The sequence below is a fragment of the Scyliorhinus torazame genome, chromosome 18 (assembly GCF_047496885.1).
Source record: "Scyliorhinus torazame isolate Kashiwa2021f chromosome 18, sScyTor2.1, whole genome shotgun sequence".
NCBI lineage: Eukaryota > Metazoa > Chordata > Chondrichthyes > Carcharhiniformes > Scyliorhinidae > Scyliorhinus > Scyliorhinus torazame.
This window is the reverse complement of record NC_092724.1, coordinates 75,464,595-75,477,368: the sequence shown is the minus strand read 5'-3', so window position 1 is coordinate 75,477,368 and position 12,774 is coordinate 75,464,595. Positions and strand designations below refer to the sequence as shown.

At 45.6% G+C, this 12,774-nt stretch overlaps 1 protein-coding gene across 6 annotated transcripts in view; it reads left to right on the top strand.

The window, feature by feature from the left end:
- The window catches only part of itgb4 (integrin, beta 4), a 359,993-nt gene that overhangs the window by 269,571 nt on the left and 77,648 nt on the right, over nt 1-12,774 (top strand). For all 6 annotated transcript variants that reach the window (XM_072482936.1, XM_072482935.1, XM_072482933.1 and 3 more), the window contains exon 29: nt 8,124-8,301. In XM_072482936.1, coding sequence (XP_072339037.1) covers nt 8,124-8,301 — 178 coding nt within the window. The remainder of the gene's footprint in view (nt 1-8,123; nt 8,302-12,774) is intronic.

Here is a 12,774-nt window from a genome sequence, read left to right as displayed (position 1 = left end):
AAAAAACATTAAAGTAGATAAGCCCCAAGGCCTGATGGGATCTACTCCAAAATACTGAGAGAGGCAAGGGAGGAAATTGCAAGGGCCTTGACAATAATCTTTGTATCCTCAATGGCTACAGGTGAAGTTCCAAAGGACTGGGGAGTAGCCAATGTTGTTCCATTGTTTAAGAAGGGCAGCAGGGATAATCCAGGAAATTATAGGCTGGTGAATTTTATGTCAGTGGTAAGGAAATTATTGGAAAAGATTCTTAGAGACAGGATTTACTTACATTTGGAAACAAATTGACTTATTAGTGATGAACAGCATGGTTTTCTGAAGGGGAGGTCAGTTTCACTAATTTGATCAAGTTTTTCATAGAAGTGTCAAAGATAATAGATGATGGAAAGGCAATAGATGTTGTATACATGGACTTCAGTAAAGCCTTTGACAAGGTACCTCATGGTAGACTGGTACAAAAAGTGAAGTCACATGGGATCAGAGGAGAGCTAGCAAGCTGGATACAGAACTGGCTTGGGCACTGAAGACAGAGGGTAGCATTGGAAGGGTGCTTTTCTGAATGGAAGGCTGTGACTAGCGGCATTCCACCGGGCCCTTGTTATTTGCGGTGTATAAAAATGATTTGGAAGAAAATGTAGCTGGTCTGATTAGTAAGTTCGCAGATGACACAGAAATTGGTGGAGTTGCGGTAGTGAAGAGGGTTCTCAGAGGATACAGCAAGATATAAATTGGTTGGAGTCTTGGGCGGAGAAATGGCAGATGGATGTTAACCTGGATAAATGTGAGGTAATGCACTTTGGAAGGTCCAATGCGTGTAGGAATTACACAATAAATAGTGGAACTCTTGCGAGTACTGACAGGCAGAGAGATCTGGGCATGCATGTCCATCGATCGCTGAAAGTGGCAACGCATGTGGATAAGGTGGTCAAGAAGGCATACGGCATGCTGGTCTTCATCGGTCAGAGCATTGGATGTAAAAATTGGCAAGTCCTGTAACAGCTGAACAGGATCTTTCCTAGGGTAGGAGAGGCAAGTACTTGGGAACATAGGTTTAAAGTGCGTGGGGAAAAGTTTAGAACTGATGTGCGAGGCAAGCTTTTTACACAGAGGGTAGTAAATATATGGTATGATAGTGGCATTTAAGGGGCATCTGGAAAAATATATGAATAGGGTAGGAATGGAAGGATACGGACCCCGTAAGTGCACACGGTTTTAGTTTAGGCAGGTACCATGGTCGGCGCAGGCTTGGAGGGCCAAAGGGCATGTTCCTGTGCTGTATTGATCTTTGTTCTTGATACTAGAGGGCAGCAGCAGGGCTGTTGACGCCTGTATCAGAAATGAAAGTTCTTGACACTGAGACCTGGATTTTCATCCTCGAGGTAGATAGAATCATAGAATTTACAGTGCAGAAGGAGACCATTCGGCTCATCCAGTTGGCACCGACCCTTGAAAAGAGCACCCCACTTCAGCCCCACCCCCCACCCTATCCCCGTAACCCAGTAACTCCACCTAACCTTTTTGGACACTAAGGGTAATTTAACATGGCCAGTCCACCTAACCTGCACATCTTTGGACTGTAGGAGAAACCCAGAGCACCTGGAGGAAACCCACGCAGACACGGGGAGAACGTGCAGACTCCGCACAGACAGTGACCCAATCTGGGAATCGAACCTGGGACCCTGGCCCTGTGAAGCAACTGTACTAACCACTGTGCTAAGTGATGCACATAGAAGGTTTTGGGAAAATTCCCAGATTGGCCCTCCTGCCTCGGGAGAAAATGCAAGGCAAAAAGTCTTCATTGCTGGGGGCTGGGTGCAGGCTGGAGTAGGGCCAGCCGACCCAGAAAGAAATGTGAAGACAGCAACAAAGGCTGCTGGGTGCCGAGGCGGGCTGTTTCAAAGGACCGCCTCCGTGCCATGTGACTTCAATCCAGTGAAATAAAACACAATGGCCCTACAGCCCTCACACCACTCCTCCAAACAATCCCCCTTCCCTATCTATGCCACGTCATGTCCCCAACCAACCCCAATGTCTGCCAATCCCACTATGCCAAGCGCTGCCCTACCACTCACCCCATGTCCACTCATGCCAAGCACTGCCCTTCAACCCATGCCCTCAGACCCCTCGTGTCCCCATACCAAGCTCTGGCACTTACACACCCATTGGCCCACTGTACACTTTGTAGAACTACAGAGTAGTGTATCGTGATAAATGTAAATAAGATTTTGAAAAATGTAACCCATTGATAAATTTCTCCTATGAAAAATGTCTGGATGGCAAGCTAATAAAAGTGTCAATCAGTCAGGCCATTTAAAGTTGAAATTTCTTGACTAATGTCAACAAACTTTGAAATTGGCTGCAGATATCAGACACCCAGACCTTTCGATCAAACAGTGTTTCCAGATAATAGCCCAGGCACCTATTAAATTATGAGAACTCCTGCTCCCCAGAGGAGGAGCTTTTTCAAAATAAATTCAAGTTCGCAAAGTATCATGGTGGGATTTGAGTTCACCTTCTCTGTATTACTGATTGAGTGATGTAACTAATTTAATATCCTACCCATATATTTTCAGGACAGAAAACTACCTTTAATTACACCAGTAAGCAGATGGGGCCTTGATAGTCTGAGCATTTGTTGGCATTTTTCAGTGCTTCTTGTTTTAATCACAGAATGGACTTCTCAATACATAATGGACTCCAGACATGTAAATGGACTCCAGACAACCTCATGTAAAACAGCTTCTTTAAACAAGAATGTCACTCGGGCTCCTTCTTCCGCGAGCCATTTCTTTGGTGGGAACCTCCATTAGGCTACATTTACGCCAACGTAAGAGTATAGGAGAAGTAGACACGGTTCCACGTTACACCCATGTGGCACTTCTGAAGTTCCACGTTACACCCATGTGGCCCTTCTGAGGTTCCACGTTACACCCATGTGACCCTTCTGAGGTTCCACGTTACACCCATGTGGCCCTTCTGAGGTTCCACGTTACACCCATGTGGTACTTCTGAGGTTTCACGTTACACTCATGTGGCACTTCTGGGGCGGGGTTCTCTGACCCCCCGCCAGGTCGGAGAATCACTGGGGGCTGGCGTGAATCCCACCCCCGCCGGTTGCCGAATTCTCCGGCACCAGATATTCGGCGGGGGTGGGAATCACGCCGCGCCGGTTGGCGGGCCCCCCCCGGCGATTCTCCGGCCCGCGATGGGCCGAAGTCCCACTGCTGGAATGCCTGTCCCGCCGGGGAGAATCAAACCACCTCTCTTACCGGCGGGACAAGGCGGTGCGGGCGGGCTCAGGGTTCCTGGGGGGGGTGCGGGACAATCCGGCCCGGGGGGTGCCCCCACGGTGGCCTGGCCCACGATCGGGGCCCACCGATCCGCGGGCGGCCCTGTGCTGTGGGGGCACTCTTTTCCTTCCGCCTTCGCCATGGTCTCCACTATGGCGGAAGCGGAAGAGACCCCCTCCACTGCGCAGGCGCGGGGATGCCGTGAGCGGCCGCTGACGCTCCCGCGCATGCGCCGCACGGCAAAGTCATTTCCGCGCCAGCTGGCGGGGCACCAAAGGCCTTTCCCGCCAGCTGGCGGGGCGGAAATCAGTCCGGCGCGGGCCTAGCCCCTCAAGGTGAGGGTTCAGCCCGTCAAGGTGCGGAGAATTCCACACCTTTGGGGCGGCGCGATGCCGGACTGATTCACGCCGTTTTTGGCGCCGGTCGGTGGACATCGCGCCGATTGCGGAGAATCCCGCCCCTGAAGTCCCACGTTCCACCCATATGGCCCTTCTGAAGTTCACAATATTGGGGTTGTAATATAGGTCTCCCAACACCCAGCGGGATACAGAGGATCAGACATGTAGTCATATTCTGGAAAGATGTGAAAATAGCAGGGTTGTTGTGATGGGCGATGACTGGGAACTCCCTTAGTACCAGGGGTTCAGATGGAGAGAAATGTGTTCGGTGCATTCAGGAGCGATTTTTAAACAGTACATTGATAGTCCAACCAGGGAGGGGGTCTTACTGGACCTGGTATTAGAGAATGAACCCGGCCAGGTGACCAAAGTTACAGAGGGAACATTTTGAGAATCGTGAACATAATTCCATAAGTTTTCGAATACTCCTGGATAAGGACAAGATGGTCCTCGAGTGAGGGTGCTAAATTGGGGGAAAGCCAACTACAACAGAATTCAGCAAGAGCTGGACAATGTGGATTGGGAGAGGCTGTTTGAGGGTAAATCTACATTTGATATGTGGGAGTCTTTTAAACACCAGTTGATTAGAGCATAGGACAGGCTTGTTCCTGTAAAAATGAAGGACAGGAATGGTAGGATTAGGGAACCATGGAATTATGAGAAGAGTCAAAAAGAAAAAGGAAGCATACATCAGGTCTAGGCAACTAAAAACAGACAAAGCTTTAGGAGAATATTGGGAAAGTACGAACAAACTCAATGGGAAGTTAGGAGGGCTGAAAGTGGCCGTGAAATGTCATTGACAAGCAGGGTCATGGTTAATCCCAAGGCCTTTTATACATATATAAGGAGCCAAGAGGGTAGTTAGGGAAAGAGTAGTCCCACTCAATGAAAAAGGAGGGAAGTTATGCGTGGAGTCAGAGGAAGTGACCTCTGGGCAGCACAGTGGTTAGCACAGTTGCTTCACAGCTCCAGGGTCCCAGGTTCGATTCCCGGCTTGGGTCATTGTCTGTCTGCACGTTCTCTCTGTGTGTGCGTGGATTTCCTCCGGGTGCTCCGGTTTCCTCACACAGTCCAAAGATGTGCAGGTTAGGTGGATTGGCCATTTTAAATTGCTCTTAGTGTCCAAAAAGGTTAGGTGGGGTTACTGGGTTATGGGAATAAAGGGGATAGGGTGGAGGCGTGGGGTTTAAGTCGGGTGCTCTTTCCAAGGGCGGGTGGCCTCCTGCTGCACTGTAAATTCTATGAAAAGTGGGTGAGATCCTTAATAGGTACTTTGTATCGGTATTCACCAATAAGAAGGACATGACAGATGTTGAGATTAGGAATGTGTGTGAATACTCTAGGACATGTCAGCATAATGAAGGAGGACGTAGATAAAGTGATGTTAAAATGCATTAAGATAGATAAGTTCCCTGGGCCGGATAGGATATATCCCAGGTTACTGTGGGAGGCAAGAGAAGAAATAGCTGGGGTCTTAACAGATATCCTTGCGTCATCCCAGCGGTGTTCCTCAGGGATCAGTGTGGGTCCACTGTTATTTGTTATTTATATTCATGATTTGGAGGAAATTTAGGAGGCATAGTCAGTGAGTGTGCAGATGACACCAAGATTGGTGGCAGAGTGGACAGTGAAGAAGGTTATCTTGGATTGCAATGGGATCTTGATCAATTAGTGGGCTAATGAATGGCAGATAGAGTTTAATTTAGATACATTTGAGGTGATACATTTTGGTAGATCGAATCAGGGCAGGACCTACTCAGTTAATGGTAGGGAGTTGGGGAGAGTTACAGAACAAAGAGATCTAGGGGTACAGGTTCATAGCTCCTTGAAAGTGGAGTCACAGGTGGACAGGGTGGTGACGAAGGCATTCAGCATGCTTGGTTTCATTGGTCAGAACACAAGAGTTGGGACATCTTGCTGAAGCTGTACAAGACATTAGTAAGGCCTAACTTGGAATGCTGTGTACAGTTCTAGTCACCCAATTATGGAAAGGATATTATTAAACTAGAAAGAGTGCAGAAAAGATTTGCCAGGATGCTATCTGGAATTGATTGTTTGAGTTATAAGGAGAAGCTGGGACTTTTTTCCCTGGAGCGTAGGAGGCTTAGGGTGATCAAATAGAGGTCTATAAAATAATGAGGGGCATAGATAAGGTAAATAGTCAACATCTTTTCCCAAAGGTAGGGTAGTCTAAAACATAGGTTTAAGGTGAGAGGGGAGAGATAGAAAAGGGTCCACAGGGGCAATTTTTTCACACAAGAGTGATGTGTGTCTGGAACGAGCTGCACGAGGCAGTAGTAGATGTGGGTACAATTTTGTCTTTTATAAAGCATTTAGACAGTTATATGGGTAAGATGGGTATAGCGGGATATTGGCCAAATGCAAGCAATTGGGACTAGCTTAGTGGTAAATACTGGGCAGCATGGACAAGTTGGGCCGAAGGACCTGTTTCCATGCTGTAAACCTATGACTCTATCTTTGACCTCAGGTGAGGCTCTAGAGGACTGGAGAATAGCCAGTGTTGTCCCTTTGTTTAAGAAGGGGAGCAGGGATAATCCAGGTAATTATCGGCCGGTGAGTCTGACGTGGTGAAGCTGTTGGAGAAGATACTGAGAGACAGGATTTATTCATCTTTGGAAGTAAATGGACTTGTTATATATATGATAGGCAACTTGTTATATATATGATAGTTTTGTATGGAGAAGGTTGTGTCTTACCAACTTGATAGAGTTTTTTGAGGGATGACAAAATTAATTGATGAGGGAAAAGCTATGGATGTCATCTACATGGACTTTAGAAAGACATTTCATAAGGTCAGTCATGGTAGACTGGTACAAAAGGTAAAGTCGCATGTGATTTGGGGTGTGCTAACTAGATGGATAAAGAACTGGCTTGGCAACAGGAGACAGAGAGTAACAGTGAAAGGTATTTTTTCAGAATGGAGATCTAAAACTAGTGGTGTTCCACAGGGATCAGTGCTGGGACCACTGTTGTTTGTAATATATATAAATTATCTGGAGGAAATTATCTGGCACAGGTTTGGAGAGCCAAAGGGCCTGTTCCTGGGCTGTACTTTTCTTTCTTTTTTTGCAAATGACACTAAGATAAATGGAGTTGCAGATAGTGAAGGGGATTGTCAGAGAATACAGTAGAGTATAGATAGATTGGAGAGTTGGCCGAGAAATGGTCGCCACACTACCAGAAGGACGTGGAGAGGGTAAAGAAGGTTTACCAGGATGCTGCCTGGTCTGGAGGGTGTTAGCTATGAGGAGAGGTTGAATAAACTCAGATTGTTTTTGTTGAAAAGACGGAAGCTGAGGGGAGACTTGATTGAGGTCTACATAATTATGAGAGGTATAGGCAGGGTGAATAGTTAGAATCTTTTTCCCAGGGCGGAAGACTCAATTACAAGGTTCAAGGTGAGAGGGGAAAGAAAAGTTTAGGGGAGATGTGCGGGGAAAGTTTTTCATGCAGAGGGTGGTGGGTGCTTGGAACGCGTTGCCAGTGGAGGTGGTGGAGGCAGGCATGATAGCCACATTTAAGATGTATTTTGATAGACACAGGAACGGGCGAGGAATGGAGGGATACAGATTGTTTGGGCAATAAGTAGGTGGTCTAAATAAGGAATCTGGATTGGCGCTGGCTTGGTGGGCCAAAGGCATGTTCCTGTGCAGTAATGTTCTTTGTTCTTTGCTGGCAAATAGGTTTCGGTAGGCAGGTCAGGTGCTTTCCATGCGTTGGTGCAGACACGATGGGCCATAGGGCCTCTTTTACACTGTACTATTCTGTGATTCTGTTATTCTGATTCCGTTTCCTCCAGGTGCTCAGGCTTCCTCCCACAGTCCAAAGATGAGCGGGATTGGCCATGCTAAATTGCCCCTTAGTGTCCAAAGATTAGGTGGGGTTACGGGGATAAGGCGGGATAGTGGTTAGGGTGCTCTTTTGGAGGGTTGGCGCAGACCTGATGGGCGAGATGTCCTCCTTCTGCACTATCGGGATTCTATGAATCTATGATTCAAATGAACCTTGATAGGGGTAGAGGTGAGATGTTATTCTTTGGTAGGAAAATAGAAATGATATCTGCGCCATAGAAAATAAGAAATTGAAAGGGGTGGATGAGCGAAGGGATGTCGGGATATAGTGAACAAATCATTCAAAAAATCAATGCAAGTCTTTGAAGCTCTTAAAAATACTAACAGAAGACTGGGATTTATTTTGGAGGATGCAGAGATCAAAACAAGTGTAGAATAGCTGAGATGTGATGGACCGAATGGGAGGAGAATAGTGTAAAGTATAAATAACAGCACAAACTAGTTGTGCCGAATTGTTTGTTTCCGTACTGTTTATTCTATGTAATGCAATCTAATGGTCAATGCTGTCACCCCAAGGAAGTCGGATGGATCAGTTGAATTAAGTCGGGCTCTTTCTTGTACAGGTGGCCTATTGGATTGAAGGGGATGAGAATTCTTCTCGGACCATAAACACAACTGCGCCCTCTGCCGAACTCCGTGACCTCTACCCATACTGCGACTATGAGATGAACGTCTTTGCGTACAATGCGCTGGGTGCTGGTCCCCACTCTGAAACTGTTGAGTGTCGCACATTGGAAGACTGTGAGTTACTTCTGAATGGCATGGAAAAAGAAAGCGCTTTCATTTCTATAGCACTTTTCATGAGCTCAGGACTATCCAAAGTGCTTTGAAGCCAATGAAATGTAGTCACTGAGGTTAGGTACTAAATGCAGCAGCCAAATTGTACAGAGCAGCTCCAACAAACACAATGTGATAATCAGTTAATTTATTTTAGTGATATTGGGTTGAAGGATAAATATTTGTCAGGTCATCTGGCTTTCTCCCTGTTCTTCAAAATTGGTTGGAGACTTGGGCGGAGAGATGGCAGATGAAGTTCAATCCGGACAAATGTGAGGTAATGCATTTTGGAATGTGGGAAATATACAGTAAATGGCAGAACCCTTGAGAGTATTGACTAGCAGAGGGATCTGGGTGTACATGTCCACAGGTCACTGAAAGTAGCAGCGCAGGTGGAGAAGGTAGTCAAGAAGGCATATGGCATGCTTGCCTTCATCGGCCTGGGCATTGAGTATACAAATGGGCAAGTCATGTTGCAGCTGTATAGAACCTTAATTAGGCCACCATTGGAATATCAAAGAACAATACAGCACAGGAACAGGCCTTTCGGCCCTCCAAGCCAGCGCCAACCATGGTACCTGCCTAAACTAAAACCGTATGCACTTGCGGAGTCCGTATCCTTCCATTCCTACCCTATTCATATATTTGTCTAGATGCCCCTTAAATGCTGCTATTTTACCTGCTCCCACCACCTCCCCAGCAATGGGTTCCATATATTTACCATCCTCTGTGTAAAAAAACTTGCCTCTCACATCTGGTCTAAACCTTTCCCCACGCACTTTAAACCTATGTCCCTTAGTACTTGACTCTCCTACCCTAGGTAAGAACATCTGACTATCCACTCTATCCATGCCAGTCATAATCTTGTCGACCTCTGTCAGGTCGCCTCTCAACCTCCGTCATTCCAGTGAGAACAGACCGAGTTTACCTAACCTCTCCTCATAGCTAATGCCCTCCATACCAGGCAACATCCTAGTAAATCGCTTCTGCACCTTCTCCAAAGCATCCACATCCTTCTGGTAGCGTGGCGACTAGAATTGTACACAATATTCCAAATGAGGCCTAACTAAGGTCCTGTACAGTTGCAACATGACTTGCCAATTTTTATATTCAATGCCCCGACTGATGAAGGCCAGCATGTCGTATGCCTTCTTGACCACCTTATCCACATGCGTTGCCACTTTCAGTGATCGGTGGACATGCATGCCCAGATCTCTCTGCCTGTCAATACTCGCAAGAGTTCTACAATTTACTGTGTATTTCCTACATGCATTGGACCATCCAAAGTGCATTACCTCACACTTGTCCGGATTAAACTCCATCTGCCATTTTTCCACCCAAGACCAGTTTATATCCTCTGACAATCCTCTTCACTATCCGCAACTGCAACAATTTTTGTGTCGTCTGCGAACTTACTAATCAGACCAGATACATTTTCTTCCAAATCATTTAGATACATCATGAACAACAAAGGTCCCAGAACTGATCCCTGTGGAACGCCGTTAGTCATGGCCTTCCATTCCAAAAAGCACCCTTTCACTGCTACCCTCTGTCTTCTGTGCCCAAGCCAGTTCTGTATCCAACTTGCCAGCTCTCCTCTAATCCCATGTGACTTCACCTTTTGTACTAGTCTACCATGAGGTACCTTGTCAAAGGCTTTACTGAAGTCCATGTGTACAACATCTACTGCCTTTCCCTCATCTATCATCTTTGTCACTTCCTCAAAAAACCCGATCAAATTAGTGAGGCACGACCTCCCCTTCAGAAAACCATGATATCCAACGCTAATAAGTCCATTTGTTTCCAAATGTAAGAAAATCCTATCTCTAAGAATCTTTTCTAATAATTTCCCTATCACTGACGTACAGCTCACCCGCCTATAATTTACTGGATTATCCCTGCTGCCCTTCTTAAACAATGGAACAACATTGGCTACTCTCCAGTCCTCTGGGACTTCACCTGTAGCCAATGAGGATACAAAGATTACTGTCAAGGCCCCAGCAATTTTCTCCCTTGCCTCCCTCAGAATTCTGGGATAGATTCCATCAGGTCCTGGGGACTTATCTACTTTAATACTTTTTAAGGTGCCCAACACCTCCTCTTTATTAATATCACATGACTCAGAATATCTACATACTCCTCATCCACCAAGTCCTTCATTTAGTATCTCGCCCATTTCCTCTGGTTCCATACACAGATTCCGTCCAATATCCTTGAATGAACCAACCCTTTCTCTGGCTACCCTCTTGCTCTTTACATATGAATAAAACGCTTTAGGATTTTCCTTAATCCTGTTTACCAATGACATTTCATGACCCCCTTTAGCCTTCCTAACTCCTACCTTAAGTTCCTTCCTACTTTCTTTTTATTCTTCAAAGGCTTCATCTGTCTTGAGCCTTTTAGACCTTACGAATGCTTCCTTTTTCTTTTTGACCAGGTTCATAATATCCCTCATTATCCAGGGTTTCCTATACTTATCCTTATCATTCATCCTCACAGACACATGCCGGTCCTGAATTCTAATCAACTGACATTTGAAAGCCTCCCACATGCCGGATGTTGATTTTCCCACAAATGGCCTCACCCAGTAAACACTCTCCAGGTCCTGCCTAATGCTGTTGTAATTAATCTTCCCCCAGTCTAACACTTTCACCTGACGTCGACTCTTGTCCTTATCCATAAGCAGCTTAAATCTTACAGAATTTTTTTAATTTTTTATAAATTTAGTGTACCCAATTCATTTTTTCCAATTAAGGGGCAATTTAGCATGGCCAATTCACCTAGCCTGTACATCTTTGGGTTGTGGGGTGAAACCCACGCAAACACGGGGAGAATGTGCAAACTCCACACAGACAGTGATCCAGAGCCGGGATCGAACCTGGGACCTTGGCGCCGTGAGGCTGCAGGGCTAACCCACTTGCGCCACTGTGCTACCCCAAACTTACAGAATTATGATCACTGTTCCCAAAATGATCTCCTACTGAAATTTCGATCAACTGGCTGGGCTCATTTCCCAGCACCAGGTCTAATATGGCCCATTCCTGAGTTGGGCTATTTACATATTGTTTCAAGAAACCCTCCTTGACGCTCCTTACAAATTCTGCTCCATCCATGCCTCTAGCAGTAAGTGTGTCCCAGTCAATATAGGGAAAGTTAAAATCACCTACCACAACAACCCTATTGTTTATGCATCTTTCCAAGATCTTTCTGCATATCTGCTCCTCTATCTCCTGCTGGCTGTTAGGAGGTTGGTAGTAAACCCCCAACATTGTGACAGCACCCTTCCTATTCCTGAACTCTACCCATATTGCCTCGCTGCCTGAACCCTCCAAGGTGTCCTCCCTCAGCACAGCTGTGATATTCTCCTGCACCAATAATGCAACTCCCCCACCCCTTTTGCATTCCCCTCTATCCTGTGACATGATCTTTGTATGGGCATGTACATAAGGGGTCAATGGGAAATCAGAAGATCACGAGAGAGCAGCACTGGTGGGTATAAAAGCCAGGCGCAAGCAGCTCTCTCCCTCTTAGTGATTAGACTGTGACGAGAGCAGGAGCATTGATTTAGCTCAGGGTGACTCGTGAGGTCAGATATAGCTACTGTATATAAACTTTGTAACCTTTCTACTGGTATTGATCTTAAAGTAAAGAACTCACGCAGTTGTTAACTTAGTTACTCAATAAACCTTTCAATACCTCTGGACGACTTTGAGCCTTCTTCATCAAGGTACAGAAAGCCTCTTCAACAACTGAATTGAGTAACGCATGTTACGCACAGTAGTGTTCCCAAACACACTACAGTAAGGTAACAAAAGATGGTACCAGGTTGGCTTTAAACGAACAATGCTAGCTAGATTAGGTTAGAGAAAAAAAAGACAGAAACTAAAGGACCGACTGTTCGACTGTGGAAGACTTCGCAGCATTTGGTTCCTCGATGACCAACCGATTCGATGGAATACGTTCAAGCTCCAGAGCATCTGAAAACTACCGGTAATTTAAATAGTAACTAGACAATGTTTAAACAACAGTTCCAAATATACATGGCAGCTACTGACTTAAACACAGCCTCGGACGAGAGAAAGATTGCGCTGCTACTAGCAATGGCAGGTCAGCAAGTTGTAGACATTTATAACTCGTTCAATTACGTAGAAAATGAAGACAAAACGAAATTTAAAGTGATACTCGCAAAATTTGAAGAACACTGTAAAATGCAGTCTAATGAAATCCTGGAAAGATTTAACCTATGCAACAAGTTCCAGAGAAAGGGCGAGACAATCTCTAATTTTGTTACAGATCTCAGATTAATAGCACAAGGCTGTAATTATAATGATTTAACAGACTCTATCATCAGAGATCAATTAATCTATGGACTCTCCGATGAACACTTAAGGGAATCACTAATTCAACAAAATGATTTAACTCTAAAAACCACCATAG